The sequence below is a fragment of the Rhododendron vialii genome, chromosome 6a (genome assembly GCF_030253575.1).
Source record: "Rhododendron vialii isolate Sample 1 chromosome 6a, ASM3025357v1".
In the NCBI taxonomy this organism is placed as follows: domain Eukaryota; kingdom Viridiplantae; phylum Streptophyta; class Magnoliopsida; order Ericales; family Ericaceae; genus Rhododendron; species Rhododendron vialii.
The window spans coordinates 33818533-33838294 of record NC_080562.1 but is presented as its reverse complement, the minus strand read 5'-3'; the positions used below and the strand labels follow the sequence as shown (position 1 = coordinate 33838294).

At 38.6% G+C, this 19762-nt stretch overlaps 3 protein-coding genes across 3 annotated transcripts; 2 read left to right on the top strand and 1 right to left on the bottom strand.

Annotated features, from left to right (window-relative positions):
- Positions 1–640: 640 nt before the first annotated feature.
- Positions 641–5581, top strand: LOC131330685 (ribonuclease 3-like protein 3). Its single transcript, XM_058364359.1, has 4 exons — positions 641–988; positions 3160–3590; positions 4197–4343; positions 5163–5581. The coding sequence occupies exons 1-4, from the start codon at positions 865–867 to the stop codon at positions 5424–5426; spliced, it is 966 nt and encodes a 321-aa protein (XP_058220342.1). The 5' UTR covers positions 641–864; the 3' UTR covers positions 5427–5581.
- Positions 5582–12270: 6689 nt separating this feature from the next.
- LOC131330687 (ribonuclease 3-like protein 3) lies at positions 12271–15037 on the top strand. The gene is made up of 3 exons (XM_058364363.1): positions 12271–12776; positions 13725–13871; positions 14435–15037. The coding sequence occupies exons 1-3, from the start codon at positions 12348–12350 to the stop codon at positions 14714–14716; spliced, it is 858 nt and encodes a 285-aa protein (XP_058220346.1). The 5' UTR covers positions 12271–12347; the 3' UTR covers positions 14717–15037.
- A 169-nt stretch (positions 15038–15206) lies between these two features.
- LOC131330706 (uncharacterized) lies at positions 15207–16035 on the bottom strand. Its single transcript, XM_058364383.1, has 2 exons — positions 15731–16035; positions 15207–15624 (listed from the first exon to the last, which is right to left on the bottom strand). Exons 1-2 carry the CDS (start codon positions 16001–16003, stop codon positions 15562–15564), a joined length of 336 nt encoding a protein of 111 aa, XP_058220366.1. The 5' UTR covers positions 16004–16035; the 3' UTR covers positions 15207–15561.
- Positions 16036–19762: the final 3727 nt, after the last annotated feature.

Below are 19762 nucleotides of genomic sequence, written 5' to 3'. Positions count from 1 at the left end.
CCATACTTTCACCAAAAGTCCAAACTATATTACAGTATAAATTTGTTTCTGGTCAACAAACTATTGTATTGCGTGGTCAGTGTTTATTGTAAGCTTTTCTTCGGTCAAAAAAGATACTAGTAATTTTTTTTTAGCTTATTTTTGTCTTTATTTCAAACTTTTAAGTTTGGATCATAATTTTTTTTCTTTTTTAATTTCTCTTGTCGAGACGAACAAATAATTCACAAAAATTTCAAGCAAAACAAACAAAGTGAAAAAAATAAATCAAGTAGCTTATTTAAGCCAAACCAAGATTAAATTCTGCACTAATCTTGAGAAACGGCTACGGAGTATTTTTTGAACAAAAAAAAGTTTAGGAAACCATTTTAGAAGCCAAAATAATGTCAGAAATGTAAGAGAAATATTGTCTTCTTTTTATTAGGAAGGAAGATAAATATAGCTTATAGGAGTGCTGTGTTTGGGAATTAGGAAAGGAAAGAGGAAAGAAGGAAAAAATCTAGAGAGTTAAAAGGAAAATTAGAGGAAGAGTATATATTTATTATCTTTCTTTTTTAGTTTCTCCAAAAACAAAAATGAAGGAATATACTATCATAAAAAGAAATGACGAAATAAAGTTAATTTGCACTCATAGTGGAGTTGGAGTAGTTCCCTTCCTCCTTTCAAAATCAAACCAAAAGACAATTAATAAAAAAGACAGGAAGCTCCTCTGTCTGTCTTTGACCTCAACTTTCTTCCCCAAATGATATACTACTCCGTATTAACTACTTGGAGGAATTGGCAACAACACTGATGGCTAAAATTTCCACTCTTTCACAGATAGATTCAGTCCAGAGAGAGACCAGACCAAGAGGGCTGTGTTGTTAAATGCAGACAAACACGGGTTGTTCAATGGCGCCGTCTTCATGGATGCGCTCTCTCTTCTCTCCCTCCAAGAATTGGTTTTCCGCTCAACCTATCAAAGCCCTCTCCACACGCCTTCGCGATCATGGTTAGGGTCTCTCTCTCTCTCTCTCTCTCTCTCTCTCTCTCTCAGATACGTGTGTGAGATCTGTATTTTACATCTATCTTGAACTGGGTTTTGTGTGTTGCGTGTAATTGTGCAGAGTTTGGTTTTTCATCTTTTCGGGTTAGTGTAGAGTTGATTGTGAGCTTTTTGAATGAGACTTGGCTAGGAAATGCGTGGAATTTAGCACGGAATCAGTGAGAGTATCTCGTAGAACCCACGGTTACTTCCCGAATTGCGCCCTTAACCATACTTCTTTTGATAAGCCAAAGTTCTCGGGTTGTACTTGGGCCAGCTAACGCGCACCTTGACTCATGACCAATCCCATCTTACAAGAGTTTATGGCGTTTCCAAGAGTTTATGACGTTACCAACATGAGGGTATCTACAATGGCATGACAAAAATTGAATACCTCATCTTTTGATTATCCATGTAAGGTGTAGCTAATATTAACAACGTGAAGTCCTACAATGGTCCATAATCAAAAACCCATTTTTTGTAGAGAGATAGTGACAAGAGAGAGTTGGAAATAAATGTAAGGGGTGGGTCCATTGATAGTGATGGGAGGAGAGAGAAAGAAAAGAGAGAGAGAGTGTGGTACCCATTAAATTTGATCAGTCAAAGAGATAAAAGTTGCTAGTTTTGGTTATCCAAAGGCCAAAATTTGGTTATTGGTTCAGGGGTTGGTGAGTTTGATTATGCCATTGTGAGCCATATTTTGGACCAACATTGCTTGCTTTAGAAATCTTTTAGTTTTGATTGTGCCATTTGGGACATTCTAAGAGAGGAAGCAAATTCCTAAATCCCAAGCATTTACCAACTGGTCGACCCCTTTGTCGAGTTGGTGTACCCTCAACTTACTTTACAATGTTTTATTCCAATTTGTTCATGTTACGTCTATATGAGCACTCTTATGGATCGTGAGATTTATTGACTAGTCGTGTGACTTGTGTGAAACTAGCTGGTTAGTCGTGTTTCTACCGTAATGATGTTTGAGGGTTGGGAGGAGGGGAGGATGAGTTGCGTTGGAGTTTATCTTCATCCGGAGCTTTTCAGGTAAAATCCTACTATAATGCGTTATCTGGGGGGGGTGGGGTAATTCATCCTTTCCTTTGCAAGCAAATAAGCAATTTGGAAAACTTCTGTACCGGTTAAGGTGAGTTTTTTTGTTTGGTGTGCGGCCCAAGGCAAGATTCTTACCATCGATAATTTGATAAGAAGACGGAGAATCATTGGGAATTACTGTTGTATGTGCAAAAGGGATGCGGAGACGGTCAATCACCTCCTTGTTCATTGCTCGGTGGCTTAGGAGCTTTGGAATTTGGTTTCTCTTGGTTTGGTATGCAATGGGTCTTATCGAGGAATGTCACGAAACTCTTAATTGCTTGGAAAGGTGCTAGAGTGCGAAAAAGGTGGAAGTGGGTTTGGGCCATGATGTCTCTTTGTTTGATGTGGGTTATATGGTGTGAAAGAAATTCAAGATGCATCGAAGGGGTCGAAAAGCTTTTTTTAAAATTGAAAGTTTTTTGTTGAATAGCTTGTATTGGGACAAGAGAGAATGTTATTTGTCTCTTGACCAATTTTTAGATTGGTTTGAGCTTTTTCAGTCTCATAGGAGTGTATAAGGCCTCTTTGTCTTGTGGCCTTTTTTGTACATGGCCGGCATTCTCTTATTGCCTTGTCGGTAATAATATCTTTTACTTATCAAAAAAAATCTCCTTAGATTTGTATTGTCATTTCACAAAAACAGAATTCACCCTCCAATCTCATTAGGTATGCAGGAGAACATGAGGAGAGTATTTGGAAAGTAGGATACAAGTAGTTTTTACCAACCCACACCCCCCCCCCCCCCCCTTGCATATGACGGTCATACTTTAACCACTATTCTCTCACTTGGCTTTGTGCGTAAATATACCTTCACATTTCAAAATTTCATTTCTCAGAGAGGTAATTAACAGCTTTTACCCAATTGCACGAGATTTATGGCATGAGAAGTGTGTGCCCTGATCATTCACACTTATTGTTAATATTATTTTGTAAGTTTAGTTTGTATTTTTACCAGCCTTGCATTGACAGAGAACTTCATTAAATCTTTGACACATCCCCTCTTACTCTGAGTAGATAACTCGTATAATGAGGTCTATGCTTTTGTACAGGGTTTTCTTTGGGTGATCTCCTAAGGGCCAGGCGAGTAAAAGAGCAGGCAACAAATGTCTTGTTTAACAAGATTTCTTTACTTCTTCAAAAGGAGGAGAATAATTTGAGGACTGAGGCATTACCCAGGCTTCAAGAAGTGGAAGGGATCTTAGGGTACACTTTTAAGAATTCAGATTTATTAGAGGAAGCCTTTACGCATGCTTCGTACCAGGAAAAATGTTTATCATATGAGCGACTTGAGTATGTGGGGGACTCCGTATTGAATATTTTGATCACGAAAGAGCAGTATTTCTTGTATCCAAACTTTCCACCAGGGGCGCTGAGTTCTCTCCGTTCAGCCAATGTGGACACAGAGAAGCTTGCACGTGTTGCTGTCAAGAATAAGTTGCACAAATATTTACGGCTTAGACAACCTGTGCTTCGTAAACAAGTAAGTGGCAAATCTTGCTCATTCTGCAATTTTGTTGCTTACAGGAGTATGGAACTATAAAACTGTAATACTTGCTGAACTTGTTGTCTGGTATACCATTTTGTCGTAGGCTTAGTTGAGGATGTATTTTAGTTGATAGTCAACCTTGTTGAACTCAATTTAATTCGTGGGAACACATGTAGATTGGAGCCATCCAGCTCCAATTTATATGGGTATGGAACTCAAAAGGAAAGAAAAGTTGCCAGGATAGGTAATGCGACTTGAGTTGAAGTTATTCTCTTTCTAACCGTAAACTCTAAGCTGTGTCTTACATGGCTTTCTTTCATTATGCTTGTGCGACAAACTACAAGAGAATGATTGTATCCTTTTACTTGGGGGTTATTCGCTAAACTGAAAAATCGCATTGGAAGTTTTCAATACTGAATGTCAAAGTACTAAATTTATAGATATGAGAATGATAGTACCTTCCACTGATTATATTCTGTATGTAGTGATGATTCAAGTTTCGCTTACTTCAAAACATTTATAGTCAGGTTTAGAATTGAAGTGTATGGTGAGGATGTATTATCTGCTTTTGGTAACAGAGTTTATCTTGATTCTCTACAGATAGGAGATTTTGTCGCTGCTCTTCCAAAGTATCCTTTGCATTCCAATGGACTGATCGATGCTCCAAAAGTCCTTGCTGATGTTGTTGAATCCACGATTGGGGCCATATTCATCGATAGCAATTCTTCACTTGAAACCACTTGGGAGGTTTGTTCCTCTAGCACACGACATTTCCATCCAGCTGCTTGTTCTTGATGTTTCGGATCAGCATTTTAAAGTCACATGCTCATGCCCATGCAAGTAAATGTCAGTCAGAAAGTTATGACAAACATGCACATCTTGTCAGAGGAGGAGAAGTAAAGGAAAATATCTGAGTTAGTGAAACCAAACCAAACCGAGCCTTGCCCAATCAATTGGGGTCAGCTACATAAATCCTATTTTTCCATTGAGCTCCTCTATCCAGGAATACATGTTCACTTAGGATTTAGTAAGCCCAAATCCTTCCTTAATTCATATTAGGATTCTTGTAATAAAGATCTAATGAGGCTTTTACGGGTTGGTTGTTAGCTACCTAAAACTCAATCCTCCTCCTTTATCCGGGCTTGGGACTGGCTGTTAAAAAGATAAAACTCTAAGCACGGCACAGGCGGAGTTAAAATATCTTAATCACCATATGCATATAAATGTGACTCTGGTATGGATTGTTGCTTCCTTAAGAAACCATTTTTTTTAGGGGGGAGAAAAAGAGGAAAACGAGAGTGAGAGCGAGACTATTTCTTGCGTTTCTTTAGGCGATATTTACAGCTTGCTTTTAGGTGACTAAACAGTTTCTGATGGAATGCTCCCATGTTTTGTAAATTGACAACTGTGCTTCTGCATATGTTCCTGAAGGTGTTACAGTGCTCCTTTTGATAAGATATTTGCTGTCTAGAAATTTATCTTTTTTGTTAATTTGGCTTTTATTTATAGCATTGTTGATTACATGCTGCTGTAAGGCATTATACACTAGTATGCATGTTATTGCAGGTAGCTAAAGGGCTCTTGCAACCTATAATCACTCCGGAAGTGCTACAAACACATCCTGTAAAGAAGCTTTACGAGACTTGCCAAAAGCACGGATTGAAACTACAACTGGTTGATCTGTGGTCGAAAGAAGGTGCTTACGAAGTCATTGTGGATAAGAATCTTAAGGGAAGAGGTAAGTGTCGTGCCAAGAAGGAAGTTGCACTTAACAGAGCTGCAAATAATGCATACATTAAAGTTGTGACAAAACTGGGGTTGAAACAGTAGCGGTGGCTAAATGGCCATTGCAAAGTAGAAATTCAATAAATGAATCATACTTTTTTGGTGTGTGTTGTCCATTTTCTCAGGAAGTAGAAAATTCAACTCCCAGATCACTTGAATCTTCGTTAATCTATGAGATATTCAACGGTACTATTGACATATTACTCGTTAGAAAGTACTTTTAATCTCCTTTTCATACAGTTTATTGTCTTTTTTAAATACGGACCATTGAAAACACTTTTGGACAACTTAGATGCCACACTACACTCTGAAGTGCACCCCTGCACTGTGGGGTCTCCGAATCCACAGTTTGTTAGGGATGTTCCAATATTGCATTCAATGCATTGGATGCTTCAATAGATTACTAATGGAGGATACTATAGTCGCTCGTGTACGTATTTGCAGGCGTAGTAAGGAACTCAAGTAAGTTGATTTTTTCAGATGGTACAAGCTATTGAGTCGAGTTTTAGGTTTGTCTAAAACGGGTTTCTGTATGTAACGGGAGATTTGAATGAGTTTTAAACGAACTGGACACGAGTCGAGTTTGAATAGTTTGGTTCTGGTCTAGCTCCTCTCCAATTCTCTTCCAAATGAGTTGGAGGGTCCAACCCAAGCCCTTTTTTGGCTATTTCCGGACTTGACTCGATAATCAAAACTGTTCATATTTTAGATCTCGACAATTTTCAATAATATCATGTTGATCAGATGTCATCCAATTGGAATCATTCATAGTTTGGTGTTCTCCATGACTTATAGAGTTGTATGACATATTTTGATTAATGAGTTGGGTTCCAAATGGATCCGTTTCGTGACCCGGTTGGACACATAACCCAGATTCCCTAGTTCCCACAAGATTGGATTTCACCATTGACCAGGTTGCCAGACCTTGGACACAACTAAAATTACACCCACCAAAAACAAAAGATAAATGATTTTGACACTTCAATTTTTGATGGTGGCACTCAAAAACTTGTCTTTTAGTGTAAAAATTATACATAGTATGCACACTAAAAGATAAATTTTGGAGTGTCATCATCAAAAATTGGAGTGCGAAAATCATTTTCCAAAACAAAATTTTGAAAAACAAAACAAAAATGTTGAACTGTAATTTTTTTTTTTTGATCCTAAAAATGTTGAACTGTATGTGGTTGACTTGGTCTAAGACGTGTTTGCGATTCCTGCACAATTTGGGGACTCATTTGTAAATGAATACAATGATCACCCGTTCAAAGATTTTGCCGGCCTGTGCGGATTTTACCCTTTTTTATCGGCTACAAACCTAGAATATTTTGGAAAGTCAAGACTCAAGGAGGCTCCTCTCGTTCAATTTCTATGTTTGTGAGGGACCTGGAGACCCTGCCAAGCAGGGGTGCTTGGCAGAGGTACCGAGCATATCTCGGCCGTCCAAAAGTGTTTTGGACGGTTCATATGTAAAGGTACTGAATGTAAGATGGGCTAACCAAGTGTCAAATATGATCAAAACTATTCATTTGTAAACTCAGCTCAAAAGATTGTTTAAGCAAAAACTAAATTTGATTCGTCTTCGATAGTAACGATCGACGTTTTAAATAAATATTTATCAGTCCCTCTTTTCCTGGAAATTACAATCCATGTTTTTTTTTTTTTCTAAATGCACTCCAATTTTTAATTTCGATGGTTTTTGACTTGTCATATTCGTGATTTATCGTGGATGTATCCCACCCAAGTGTTTGTTGTCATTGAATTGTCACGTCGGAACTACTTAGGAGAGAAGAATTCCTATATTCAACCCGTTTTTTACTCAATGCAATGGGGTTCTGAATTGGATGTACCCCACTCGCGTGATGGTTTTGGTGGCATGTTGCATCGAATTCGATTTAGGAGGGCATATTTCGACATTCAACACGCTTTTTATTCAATGCAACCCGTTATTCTGAATTGGATGAACCCCACTCACGTGGTGGTGTTAGTAACTTGTCACGTCTGATTCATTTTACGAGGAATTTTTTTTTCATACAACCGGCTATTTACTCAATGCAACCCGTTACTCTTAATTCGTAATACTCCACTCCATGATTGGTGTCATTGAGTTGTCACACCGGATTCGATTTACAAGGGGATAATTCCTATATTCAGCCCATATTTTACTTAATACAACCCGTTATTTTGAATTAGATGTACCTACACACGTGGTGGTGTCAATGAATTATACGATTCGAATTATCAAAATAAGTCGTAAAATTGGTGGTGTAAAGTACTTCTAAAGTTTCTGTTAAAAAAAAAAAAGTACTACTAAAGTTTGGTGTGTTTGAGAGGCGAGAAAGAGGTGCCCACTAGAACTTCCTATATATTCAAGCAGATAGAAGTCACATAACTAAAGGTGTCAAAAGTGCCTGTTGTGTCGTGCCGTGTCGTGCAACTTTCGTGCTAACCGTGCCGTGCCGTGCTGTGCCCGTTTATTTCATCGTGCCATGGCGTGCTTTAAGCGTGCCTCGCTGGGCCATTTTACTTTATTGTACCGTGTCGGGCCATGCATTTTTTAAATCGTATCGTGTCGTGCCACGCCTGATTAATTAATCGTGACGTTTCGTGCCATGCCTTTTTTTGTCGTGTCGTGCTGTGCTTTTTTTATCATGTTGTGTTGTGCCGTGCCTTTTTTATCGTGTCATGTCGTGCTGTAGCCCTTGCCGGCCCGTTTATTTAATCGTATGTCGTGTCGTGCCGTGCCGTGCCAGGATTAGACCGTGCCTGTGGCGTGCCGTACACGGGCACATCTTATGTGTTTCCTTTTCAGAATTGCAGAAACTGCAAGTTAATTTTTGGATCATTTCCCCTGTGAGATCATTTCCTGCTTATGGATTACATATCCGTTGGATTACCCATCTTGCATAACATAGAAAATGCAATACATTGATTGGTACTTTAATCCCGTAACCGTAACTCCCTCCCTCATGGCCTCATCCCATTGGATTCATTAAACCCTCACTATTAGTCTGTTCCATCAAACATGGCCTAACCGAACCGTAAATTCGGAGTCTTTTACAGTCCCTTTATAACAACAACTAATTCCTCATTGAAGGATACCACCATTATAGCAGCATTATGAAATGATCACCAACTAAAATCAGAACCAAACAACATCCACAGATTAGAACATCGAAAATAAATCAATGCTACACAAACAAACTTCACAAAAAGCGGTGTACAATGCCCTTTCAATGTTCATTTCGATCTAAACCAGAAACAGAACCAAGTCATTCTGATTAAAAACAAGAACTACCCATTACAAGAAACCGCGCAAACAAAAAAACCCAGAAAGCTTCTTACAAAAACAAAAAACAATGTACAACCAATTAGCTCAGTCAGTCTCAGTCTTGTACATATGGTATCCACGAATGTACAACCAATTTCATATTTTCCAACTTGTCGTACTATCGTAACCAAATTATGATACAACAAAGGGGCAGTCAAAAGGGAAAGAGCTCCAAAATAATCCGTGGTAGCACCACTGCTGCAGGGTTCGACTCCCTAGCCCATTTTTTTTTAAAAAAATTTTTGTAACTTTTTTTTTTCCAAACTCTCTCTCTCTCTCTCTCACACACACGTTATTTTTGTCCATGACTTCATTTTTAAAAAAATTGATCTTTTAAAATTAATATTTTTTATAATCATTTTATTTTGAAACTTTTTCTCCCCCTATTTTGATAAGTTTTTTTAACTTGATATAATTCACAAACACAAACAAAAAATAATTCATTTTCACCAAAAAAAAATTGACATTTTAAAAAAAATCTTTATTAGATAAAACACAATATATATGTGTGGTAATTGGTATATTATAATTTTGATTCAAATTTTCTTAATCATATAAAATATTTTAAAAGCTTATTTTAGTTAAATAAAAAGAAAAGATTAATAAATTATTGAATTATCAAAAAATACATAAAAATAAAGTAAAGTATAATATGAAATCCCTTGTTTATTTATTAACACATCTTTTTTTTTTTTTTGGTTTTTCCATGCCTCGTGCCATGCTGTGTCTGACGAGAACCGTGTTGTGTCGTGTCGTGCCCGACCAGAACTGTGTCGTGGCGTGACGTGACTCGTGCCCCATCCCACTTCCGTGTTATGCCCGTCTAAGACCGTGTTGTGCTAGGCCAACTTCTATGCCATGCCCGTGTCATTCCCGCTCACTTCCGTGCCGATGCCGTGCCGCGCCGCGTGCCCACTAAGACTGTGTCGTGCCGTGCCAGGATTAAATCGTGCCTGTGGCTTGCCGTGCCGCTTTCAAACGTGTCGTGCTCGTGCCGTGCCTGCCGATGCCGTGCCGCGTGCCCACTAAGACTGTGTCGTGCCATGCTAGGTGCCTGTAGCGTGCTGTGCCGCCTTCAAACGTGTCGTGCTCGTGCCATGCCTGTGCCTCCTGGTACGTACATAAGACGGCAGTGGAACCCAACTATAAGAGCATAATCAAGATCAACTAATCCTTTCCATCCAAACCCAACTCCGTGATCTCCACAACAAACAACCACCGGAAGAGACACAAAAACCGACGACTGATCCGCTTCCGAGCCACGACGAGGTCGAAAAAATCATCGGCTACAATTTCACAGACCGAAGCCTACTAGCCCAAGCCTTCACCCACTGCTCGTGCCGGTGCTCGACGTCGTCTTACGAGCGGCTCGAGTACGTGGGCGACTCGGTGCTGAACCTCTTGATTTCGAGATAGGACTATTTCGCTTACCCTAACTTGCAGCCGGGGAAACTGACTCGGCTCCGCGCCGCCAATGTTGACACGGAGAAGCTCGCACGTGTGGCCGTCAATCATAATTTGCACAAGTATTTGCGGCTTGAGAAACCCCTACTAGATGGTCAAGTATGTTACGTTATTGCTTAATTAATTCCCATTTTCTTAACCTCTGTTTGGAACTTAAGGAAAAGAAAAGAAAATTAAAAAAATTTCCCTTCTATTATATGGTTGAAAGAGAAAGAGAGTAGAAAATAAAAATTTCAAGTTTAATGAGTATTAAATTTTCCCTCCCCTTTTTCTGTTTTTTTCCTTTCCTTCGGTTCCAAATTGAGCCTTAATTAAACCTTGTTTTTAATACAACATTTCATTGTTTGCGATAGCAATTTTTCTTATATTTCATATTATAGATTACGGATTTTAAAGAAGTTATGAAGAATGTCTGCTAGAACTTTAGATTAGGATTAGAAGCTACCGAAATTGCAAAAAAAATACAGTTGTTTTTTATTTTCCCTTGGCCAAGGGAAAATTTAAGTATGTGGTTGACTTGGTCTAGATTCTACTGGTTTCATCTAGAAAGGTTTCTTTCCCTCTGAAGCCAACTGCCGTAATTAGAAAGTCTCAAGACTTTTGGTTTCTTGTTTTGTTTTATTTTGTGCAGGTCCCACCTTAGACTTTTCTTTCGGTTTTTTAATTAAAATTTCATTAGCTAATATAGGGGAGGGGGTATGTGAACCAATAAGGCCACGTTTCCATTAACAAACGTCACTAAAAATTTATGGCATTTTACAATTTTGTTCACGCTAACAAATACTAACTTATTCCATTTTAACACTTCGTTCGCACTAATAAAAAATTTGTCGATGAAAATTTTTTCTCAGCAATTTTTTCATTCACTTAGCTATCGATAACTTATTCACTAGTGGAAAACAACTTGATATTTCTCAACAATTAATTTATTACCGGAAATATCTAATAACTTTTCAACACCAAAAAATTTTTCCACAAATTTTCCATTAGTAGACACACCGCGTTGCCACCGAGTCTAATTACTATCATCCTAAACACAAAGCGGAGCAAAGTGATTGAGATGTGTTTGTGATACTTGCGGTGCACAATTTGGGGACTAATTTGTAAATAAATACAATGATCACCAGTTCAAAGATTTTGCCGGCCTGTGCGGATTTTGCCCTTTTTTGTAGGCCACAAACCTAGAATATTTTGGAAAGTCAAGACTCAAGGAGGCTCCTCTCGTTCAATTTCTATGTGTGTGAGATGGGCTAACCAAGTGTCAAACTCAGCTCAAAAGATTGTTTAAGCAAAAAACTAAATTTAATTCGTCTTCGATAGTAACGATCGACGTTTTAAATAAATAGTATTTATCAGTCCCTCTTTTCCTGGAAATTACAACCCATGGTTTTTTTAATTTTTAAATGCACTTCAATTTTTAATTTCGATGGTTTTTGACTTGTCATATTCGTGACTTATCGTGGATGTATCCCATCCATGTGTGTCATTGAATTATCACGTCGGTACTACTTAGGAGAGAAAAATTCCTGCATTAAACCCGTTTTTTACTCAATACAACGGGGTTCTGAATTGGATGTATCCCACTCGCGTGATGGTTTTAGTGACATGTTATGTCAAATTCGATTTACAAGAGGATATTTCTACATTCAACCCGCTTTTTATTTAATGCAATCCGTTATTCTGAATTGGATGCACCCCACCCACGTGGTGGTGTTAGTGACTTGTCACGTCTGATTCAGGTTAGGAGGCGATATTTTCTTCATACAAGCTGCTATTTACTCAATGCAACCCATTACTCTTAATTCGTAATATCCCACCCCGTGATTGGTGTCATTTTGTTGTCAAGTCTTAATCGATTTATAAGGGGATAATTCCTACATTCAACCCGTTTTTTACTTAATGCAATCCATTATTATGAACCCAACAACGTGGTGGCATGCGTCAATGAATTATACGATTCGAATCATCAAAATAAGTCGTAAAAGTAGTTGTAAAGTACTACTAAAGTTCGGTGTGTGTTTGAGAGGCAAGAAAGAGGTGCCCGACTAGAACTGCCTATATATTGAAGCAGACAGAAGTCACATAACTCAACAAGAGTGTATCTCTCTCTCTCTCTCTCTCTCTCTCTCTCTCTCTCTCTCTCTCTCTCCTGGTACGTACATAAGACGGCAATGGAACCCAACGAAGAGCATAATCAAGATCAACTAATCCTTTCCATCCAAACCCAACTCCGTGATCTCCACAACAAACAACCACCGGAAGAGACACAAAAACCGACGGCCGAGCTGCTTCCGAGCCTTGACGAGGTCGAAGAAATCATCGGCTACAACTTCAGAGACCGAAGCCTACTAGCCCAAGCCTTCACCCACGGCTCGTGCCGGTGCTCGACGTCGTCTTACGAGCGGCTCGAGTACGTGGGCGACTCGGTGCTGAACCTCTTGATTTCGAGAGAGGACTATTTCGCTTACCCTGACTTGCAGCCGGGGAAACTGACTCGGCTCCGCGCCGCCAATGTTGACACGGAGAAGCTCGCACGTGTGGCCGTCAAGCACAATTTGCACAAGTATTTGCGGCATGAGAAACCCCTACTAGATGGTCAAGTATGTTACGTTATTGCTTAATTAATTCCCATTTTCTTAATTAATTCTTCTTTTTAATACTACATTTTATTGTTTGCAATAGATTTTTCTTAGAGAGGAATAACTTATTCACAGCTCCAAGCAAACTCAACCGTCCGTTTCCGTTTCGGCAATCAACGGTTAAATATATTTTTAAACTATTACCGGCCGTAATAAATACTTCTTACCGTTAATAGTTGTCTTTAATTTGGAAACACTTGTGGACGGTCGAGATTGGCCTCCGTAAACTTTATTTACGGGAGGGCCCGTTAAAATTTTTTCCTCTTTTTGTTATATTTCAGATTTTAGATTACAGATTTTAAAGAAGTTATGAAGAATGAAGAAGTTCTGCTAGAGCTTTAGATTAGGATTAGAAGCTACCGGAGCTGAAGAATAGTGTTTACTGCAAAGCCGCAAAAAAAAAGAAGAGTTTTTTCTTCTAAATAAATCTCTTTTTTCCTTGACCATGGGAAAATTTATTGCCAGTTCATAAGAAAAGAGAGGTAATGCAGTTAAAGTATATTGAAATTAAATTTGTATATTAAAATTATTCTAGTCTAATGCAGTTAAAGTATACCAATTATTTTGCTTTTTTCTTTAGACCACTTCAATAGTAAAGTGTGGATTTTTTATTTATGAAAGAAATTGAGAAATTAGAATGCAAAATAACTTATTTTTTTATCAAATCAAACCATAATTATTAAGATTATAAGTACCCCAGCATAGCTCTGCCCTTGGATTAGAGAATTTAGTTTGAGAGGTGTTTATTGATAACGGGTTCTCAATCGTTTAGAATTATCATTTCCTATGTAATTTATCCAACGGTATGATTGGCAGTACAACAAATCCAGCAACCACAAAATTACAAATTTTGATTTTCGGATGTCCGAGTTGTGTACTCTTACCAATTGTCATTCTCATTTGAGACAGATTAGAGAATTTATGGATGCAATTGCAGACTATCCTCTGCACTCCAGTGGGTTGGTAAATGCACCAAAAGTGCTAGCAGACATAGTTGAATCCACCATTGGAGCCATTTTCATCGACAGCAGCTCCTCAATTGACACTACCTGGAAGGTTCTTCTTCTTCCCACTTACCATCTCTTGTCATAGTAGTTGTTGATTTCTGCGTCCCAAAAAATAAGAAGACCTAGTGCCGGTAGTGGCACGTTCTGTCGATTGGGGAAGGTTATTGGTGACAACACCTAGAGATATCATAAGTAAGAACGCTGACATTAGTAGCGAGAAATCCTGTGAAAAAACACGATCCCGGCCCCTGCCCGTGAAAGGTTTTCTACGTTGGGCTAAAATTCTAGAAAGGAGAGTAATATTTCATGTCTCCTGTTTACAGCTTTACATGAAAGAGAGAAGGAATTGTGTGGTTTAGATTCACTTGAGTTAGTGAGTATATTTCACCACAATACCCAATTAAAATGCGACTGCACACTTATATACAGACGCTTTTCTTGACACTAAGGTACTTTTCGGGAGTTTGGGTTTGTGTGTGTGTGTTTAAAAGGTTCACTCTACCTCTCTCTAGTCGCAATTGCCTAGGTGAGTTTGGTAGGTGAAATTACCTTCTTGCCATCCCTCAAATAAAAGGTAATTAATAGAATTCTTTTTTTTTTTTTTTTCTTCAGGTAGTCAAAAGCTTGTTGGAGCCGATAATCACACCGACGACAATTCAAATGCATCCGGTAACAAAGGTCACCGAACTATGCCAGAAGCACGGACTCAAATTACAATTCGTAGATTTATGGAAGGAAACCGGGGAAATTGAAGTGTTTGTAGATGATGAGTTTGTTGAAAGAGCTACCTACACTTCCAAGAGGCTTATCGCACAAAACAGAGCCGCAAACAACGCGTACAATGAAATTATAAGAAAGTTGAGCGCAGAAGAAAAAAACTGCGACAATGGCTGATACTAACGAAAGTTATGTAGTCTAGTTATATGGATTATGGAATTTTTTGTATATGATGATGCCTGCACTTCAATTGATGTTATTGGAATATTCAACAGATTCTTAGTCTTATTTGACATCTCTCGATTTTGTTCTCGTTGATCTGTAGTACATTGATTCGAATGTATCAGCCTTGTAATCCTCGTAATCTTGTCGTGCCCGGGGTCCTTTTAATCTTTGTAATCCTCTTCTCAATAAGATCCTTTCTTTGTTGATAATAACAAGAACAAAATGTAACAACCCTATTATATTTTGATAATGAAATTAATCATGATGTTCTGGTCTATTTGTGGCTATTATTCGTTTCATTTTTGCTCTGATTTGCCGCTTCTCACTAAGTTTAAGATACTTCAAGTTTTGCGAAAATTTTGCTTTCGTTGTGTCAAAATAATGAGGCTTGATGGATGATGTACAGGCTAGCTAGCTGCCTACAAAACAAGAATACACGATGTAACAACCAACATAAGCATATATACTTGTTAAACAAGAGCATGCCCTACAGCACTGTAGGGCGGCTGCCCTAAAGAATCCCCTTGTCCGTTATGCGAACAGTAGAAGTTTGTGCTAAGAAGTTTCAGAGAAGTGCTGAATAGATACTTGTAAAACCTTTGCATTTGCTTTGAGAACAAAGCAAATGCAAAGGTTCGAAAAACCTACACAAACTGCAGAAAGAAAAGTTCTAAGCACAAGCTACTAGTAGTTTGGAAACCACCATTCTGCTCATGGAAGTGGTTTTGGAAATAACCAACATGTGCATCAAGGTTAATCATTTACCGCGCGCGATCGCGCGTTTATTGTTGCCGCTTCTAAAGAAATCGGAGCCTGTCGTTGCCACCAGATGTCAAAATCATCGCGATGGCTCTTGTCACCTGAATTAAACACGCATACAAATTCTTCACTTGGGCAATTGAACGTAATGGAAGATAGCGGTCAGTCGAAGAAGAGACCAAATAAAGAATCAAAAGGATCCATTACCTTTGACTGAGAGAGAGAAAGGAAATCTTCTGCGAGAGAGAGAAAGGATCTGGTCAATTGTCCAAGAGAGAAAGGAAATCTTCTGCGATCTGGGGGAGGGGGCCGCCGCCTCCTCCCCCTCCCTCTCCTCTCCTCTCCTCTCCTCTCCCTTCCCCCTCCTCCTCTTTCTCCTCTCCGCCGGTGTATCTTTTCGCCGGTTTGAGAGCAAGAGATGCTGAGTTCGAGGTGACCAAGTTTCGGTTTCTCTGACCTCTGGGAAGCAACTTGTGTCATGTCTCCACCTTGTCTTCTCAAATCCAGCTCAAGTGGCTGTCGGTGAGGTAGGTAATAATGGTGTGTTGGAGTTAGGGTTTACCGGCTGGTTCTTCCAGTCCGGGTCTGTGTTTGGTTTGGTTTTTCTAGATCCGATGGTTGTTGGTTGTGTGAGAATAAGTCTCCATGGTTTGGTTCATGGAGTGAGTTTGGTGCGCAGCAGTATGTTGGTTTCCTGGAGGTGATACATTGTAGCTGTGGTTGCACTGGTTTCCCGGAGGTGATACATTGTAGCCGTGGCTGCATCGTTCGTCGGTTCACCGGTGGGTACTTGTATCACGGTCGTGAAGCCGTCCAGATTTCATATGCGCTTTCTCGGATTTGACCTGGGGGACCGTTTAGGTTTCTCTACTATCCGGACCTAGATTGACTCTATCTGGCGATTTCGAAGTCTCGGTAGTTTTGGTTTATTCTTGTATCTTTTGATGGAATTTGTATTGCCTCCGAGCTTTGATATGAAATGAATTGAATGTGTTAAAAAAAAAAAAAAATTAAGGGTTGTAAATCCCGTTCGTTGTTAAGGAAGGGAAATGATGTATCAAACTGAATGATGCATATACCACACCTAATCAATTTTCGAGGGCCGGGGAAATCTGCTTGTTTCTCCTGTCAAGTTAAGTTTTGGGCCTATAAAATGGGCTGTTTGGTTTTAGAATGGCCCCTACCAAAAATAAATAAAATGGAAAATGACGGCTAATGACATATTTTGATAATTAATACTCGTCAATATTTGTTAATGCTGAAAATATCATTGGCAGGTATTAATTATTAAAACACGTCCTGAGCCATTATTTTCCCAAAATAAAATTCGAGATTTACATACTTGGCACTAAAAATAATTTGGGGCCCTAAATTTTACACATTTTTAATACCTAAAGCGACCGCCTCTTGGGTTTGTCTAGAGCCGGGCTTGAGATTGACCGGCACGTTTGAGATTAGTTTAAGCCTTGCTTGATTGAAAGCTCTCCAATGCTACGTGCCTCAATAACTTTTACCACTTGTTTCTCTTTCATTGCAGATGTTTACATGATGCACCAACAATATTCACCAATCTATCAATGAAATTAAAAAAAAATGTCAAATTTCTCATGCTTTTTTGCCACGCCACGAGAGTCAATTGCAATTGATGGGTAAAGCAATGAACATAATATGCACAAGAATAAGGCCATTAAACTTGGGTTGCTTATGGTCCGGATCGAATTTCTAGGAATTCGAGGACCGAACCACGAGTCACGGTTCTTAGAAAATGCAATCTGTGTCTAAACCAAAATCCCTACGGTTCGGTTCCAATCCAATCCACAAGTCACAAATTAGTTTTGATTTTATCCACGGATTATCATATATATATTTTACGGAATTAAGTTTCAGCATCTCTAAATATTATATCATGTATCTTACTGTTTGGGATTATGTTTAAACCTTGACTTAGTACAAAAACTGGAAATCAAAGTTATGTTTTTGAGTATTTGAGACAGAACGAAATTGGTTTCCTAGTTTAGTCGATTAGGACTTTAGGAATATACTGTGTATATGTATCACGTTTGTATTCCATTTAGATAATAATTACTCCCTCCGTCCCCTTTTTAAAGTCTAGTATTTCATTTTGGGTTGTCCCTTAATAAATGTCTGTTTTGTAAAGTTAGTGGGTAAAAATTAGTACATTTTCCATTTTGCCCCTAAAAGTAGATATAAGTTAGTGAGTAAAAGTGTAATGATATAGAGGGTAAATAGGGAAAGTGGAGGTAAAAGTTGATGTGAAAGGTATAATGATGATGTTTTTTAATAAGTTGGAGTTACGAAGTGGAACATTTAAAAAGGGACGAAGGGAGTATAATTTACCCCCTTCGGTTTTATATGGATACTATATTACATTAAAGCAAAATAGTTAAAATTATTTCACGGACCGATCAGTATACCACAATTTTCTAAATTTTGAATCCATGTTTAGATCATTAATCCACAGTTCAATCCGAAATATACGGATCCATACGATTCGAACCAGTTTCACGATTCACCGAATTTTACGAACAACCCTAATTTAAACTCACCTTGTATATTTCTAGCTCCATTGTTTTCACGATTCCACGTGCCTCATTGTGTGTATCCGTGCCTGGTTCCACACACAATACAATTTCTTTTGAGTTACGCAAACATGTGTGCACACTCGTGTGACTTATCTTGAGTCTTGGTTTCATGAAACAAATGAAGATCTCATGTACTGGCATAATATGGTGTGAAAACGACATTATGCATAGGTGGTCCAATTGCCGACATATTATGAGATGGGATTTGTTGTCATGATCAGGTCCTGATTCTCGGGAATTATACTTGTGCATGGACGTAACTGAAAATTTCATTGCTGCCCAAGGATTACTTCGATTGGTTGGTGAATTTGTTCTCCATACAATTGATCAGAGTTCGGTTTCTGGAGTAAGATCACAAAAAAGTAACTTCTTGTGAATTACTTAATCTCGATGTGAATGACCTGTCTTGAACTGAACTGGACCGAAAAGAGGATTAGTCCTAGTACGCGTTTAAGAGAAGATAAAACTGAAAACATTGCGAGTAATCCGTATTCGGATATATCTAGGTGTCCTGAATAAACAAGTTCTCCACTTTGGGCATGCCACCTTAGTTTCATGAATATTTTTTAATTTCTACTCTATATTATGTGCTAAATATTTAAGTATCGTTGACCTGTTGAGATCGTGTTGGGGGCGGCAACATTAGAAAGGTGACGAGTTTCGGTCCGTGGCGGACGCATAAATTTTTTCAAAGCAAGAACTAGATACGAAATTATACTTATCTAGTAATTTCGCGAGATTACGGTTTGAAGAAATTAATTTTGGAGAGGGTCTGCGTGTCTTGTGTCTTTTTTCTATCCGTTGGATGTACTCATCTATGAGGTGGTATGCTCATAACAAAACCGCTAGACGGTGGACAATCCTCTTAGAGAATCTGGACCCAAGACACTGAATGTTATTGTAAATATTAGAACATGCCAAAAAAAGAAAGAAAGAAAGAGAGGTTATAGTAAATTTTGGGGTTGTCGTGCCCTTGCCTGCACCCCCTCCAACCCAGACAGGGGATGCTGCCAAGTATTTTCCTGCAAAGTAGTACCAAGCGTCCGATCCGACAGTTAATCTCAGCACGGACAATTTGGATTTAATCTGAGCACATGTAATCTTAACCATCTATTACTTGATTAAGATTCAGTCATCGATTGCCGAGATGAACAACTTGATCGATCGCTCTGCACGCGCTTTGCAGGGGTGCTTGGTAGCCTCCTCCATCCGCCCCTCCCCTGGTTGCGATCATGTGTGCATGTTTCATGCAGAGCCAATTTTGGCTGCGGTTGATGCATATACAAAACATAAGCAAAATTAATCTAAAAGACAAATTGAAATCTAATTAGAAATTTAGAAGAGTAAATAATAATCAAGATGAATAGAACTAAATAATATAACAATAAGTCTAGGTACACTACACTAAACCACTACACCATCCACTACATTTGTTACGTGGCTCATTTCGAATCTCAAAAAAAATACAGAAAAATATTCATAAATTTTAAAATAATATTTTAGGGAACCCTGTTTAATATAATCTTAGAATATATAGGCTCTGCAAATATCTTGGCGGATTTTATATGGTTACTCAACTATATGGATCTTATAGTTGTCTTGGTTAGAGTGGTGCTTGAAACAGGTATGAGCCTGA